Source organism: Aplysia californica, unplaced genomic scaffold (assembly GCF_000002075.1).
Source record: "Aplysia californica isolate F4 #8 unplaced genomic scaffold, AplCal3.0 scaffold00279, whole genome shotgun sequence".
In the NCBI taxonomy this organism is placed as follows: domain Eukaryota; kingdom Metazoa; phylum Mollusca; class Gastropoda; order Aplysiida; family Aplysiidae; genus Aplysia; species Aplysia californica.
In genome coordinates, this window is record NW_004797549.1 from 352534 (window position 1) to 353741 (window position 1208).

General features: G+C 38.5%; 1 protein-coding gene across 1 annotated transcript in view; it reads left to right on the top strand.

Annotated features, from left to right (window-relative positions):
* The first annotated feature begins 965 nt into the window (after positions 1-965).
* The window catches only part of LOC106012168 (sporozoite surface protein 2), an 18699-nt gene continuing 18456 nt past the window's right edge, over positions 966-1208 (top strand). Inside the window, exon 1 of the mRNA XM_013084226.2 lies at positions 966-1035. Coding sequence (XP_012939680.2) covers positions 978-1035 — 58 coding nt within the window. The 5' untranslated portion in view covers positions 966-977. The remainder of the gene's footprint in view (positions 1036-1208) is intronic.

A 1208-nucleotide genomic window follows, 5' to 3' on the forward strand; every position in this document is an offset into this window, starting at 1 on the left:
AATACTTCGACTTCTGTTCGAGATACATTCATGGGTTTTTTTTCATCAAAAGCGAGATAAATTGACAAGCTTTATGAAAAGTATAGGCGTACCACTAACTCCATATGTGAGGCAGCGAGGTGGAATCAGGCTCTCGTCAATTTTGGGGCAAGTAGAGTTATTGGTATCATCTTAAAGATTGTTTACTTGTCTTTATTTGGATGTAAAAATATCCATTTATCTTGAATACAAGTCGGGATATTTGTGAATGAAGGAGGTAGGTGTCACTTGCTTTCAGAGGTAAAATTAGTGAGAAAATGGCCGCCATTGATTAGTTATTTCCTTAGCTTAAGAGTCTGTGGTAACTGAAATTTTTAATTTTTTGTGCCTTTAATCAACGTTTTTCAGAAAAATCCACACAGAACTGAGTTCTTTAATGGGCTTGAAAGGTGTTGAGCCAAAAAACAAAAATTTGCTAAGAATTGACAAACCTGTGGAAAAAGGCAAGTTTCTTCACTTGATTATTTTGACGAGAGCCTGATTCCACCTCGCTGCTTCACATATGCCTAAAAATTGACAACCGCCTGGTTCCACCGTGTTGTGATACAAACCTACCTCACTCACGATTTTTAAAAAAACTTGTTATTTTATCATGTCTGTCTGTCTGTTTGTCTGTCTGTCTGTCTGTCTGTCTGTCTGTATGTATGTATGTATGTATGTATGTATGTATGTATGTATGTATGTATGTATGTATGTATGTATGTATGCCTGTCTGTTTCTCACTCTCTCTCTCTCTCTCTATCTCTCTCTCTCTCCTCTCTCTCTCTCTCTCTCTCTCTCTCTCTTTCTGTCTGTCGTATTCTTTCCCTCTCCTCTCTCTCTCTCTCTCTCTCTCTCTCTCTCTCTCTCTCTCTCTCTCTCTCACTCTTTCTCTCTCTCTCTCACTCTTTCTCTCTCTCTCACTCACTCAACTTATGTTGCATTTCTATTTTCAACCTATGGCAGATGATCCGGACAATTCCCAAGAAGGAGACAATACTGAGGATGATAGTCCAGGTAGGAACAAGAACGCAGTTAATTAAGCAGTTTTCATTGTGTAAGACCTACGCGCCCTTTCTCACAATTTACATCATACCAGATGGCCCAAAAAATATGTTTTAAGTCAATAAATCAGCAATTTCAGGACCAGTTTCAGCAAAACTTCGAACAAATAAAAATCAGCTGAGCGC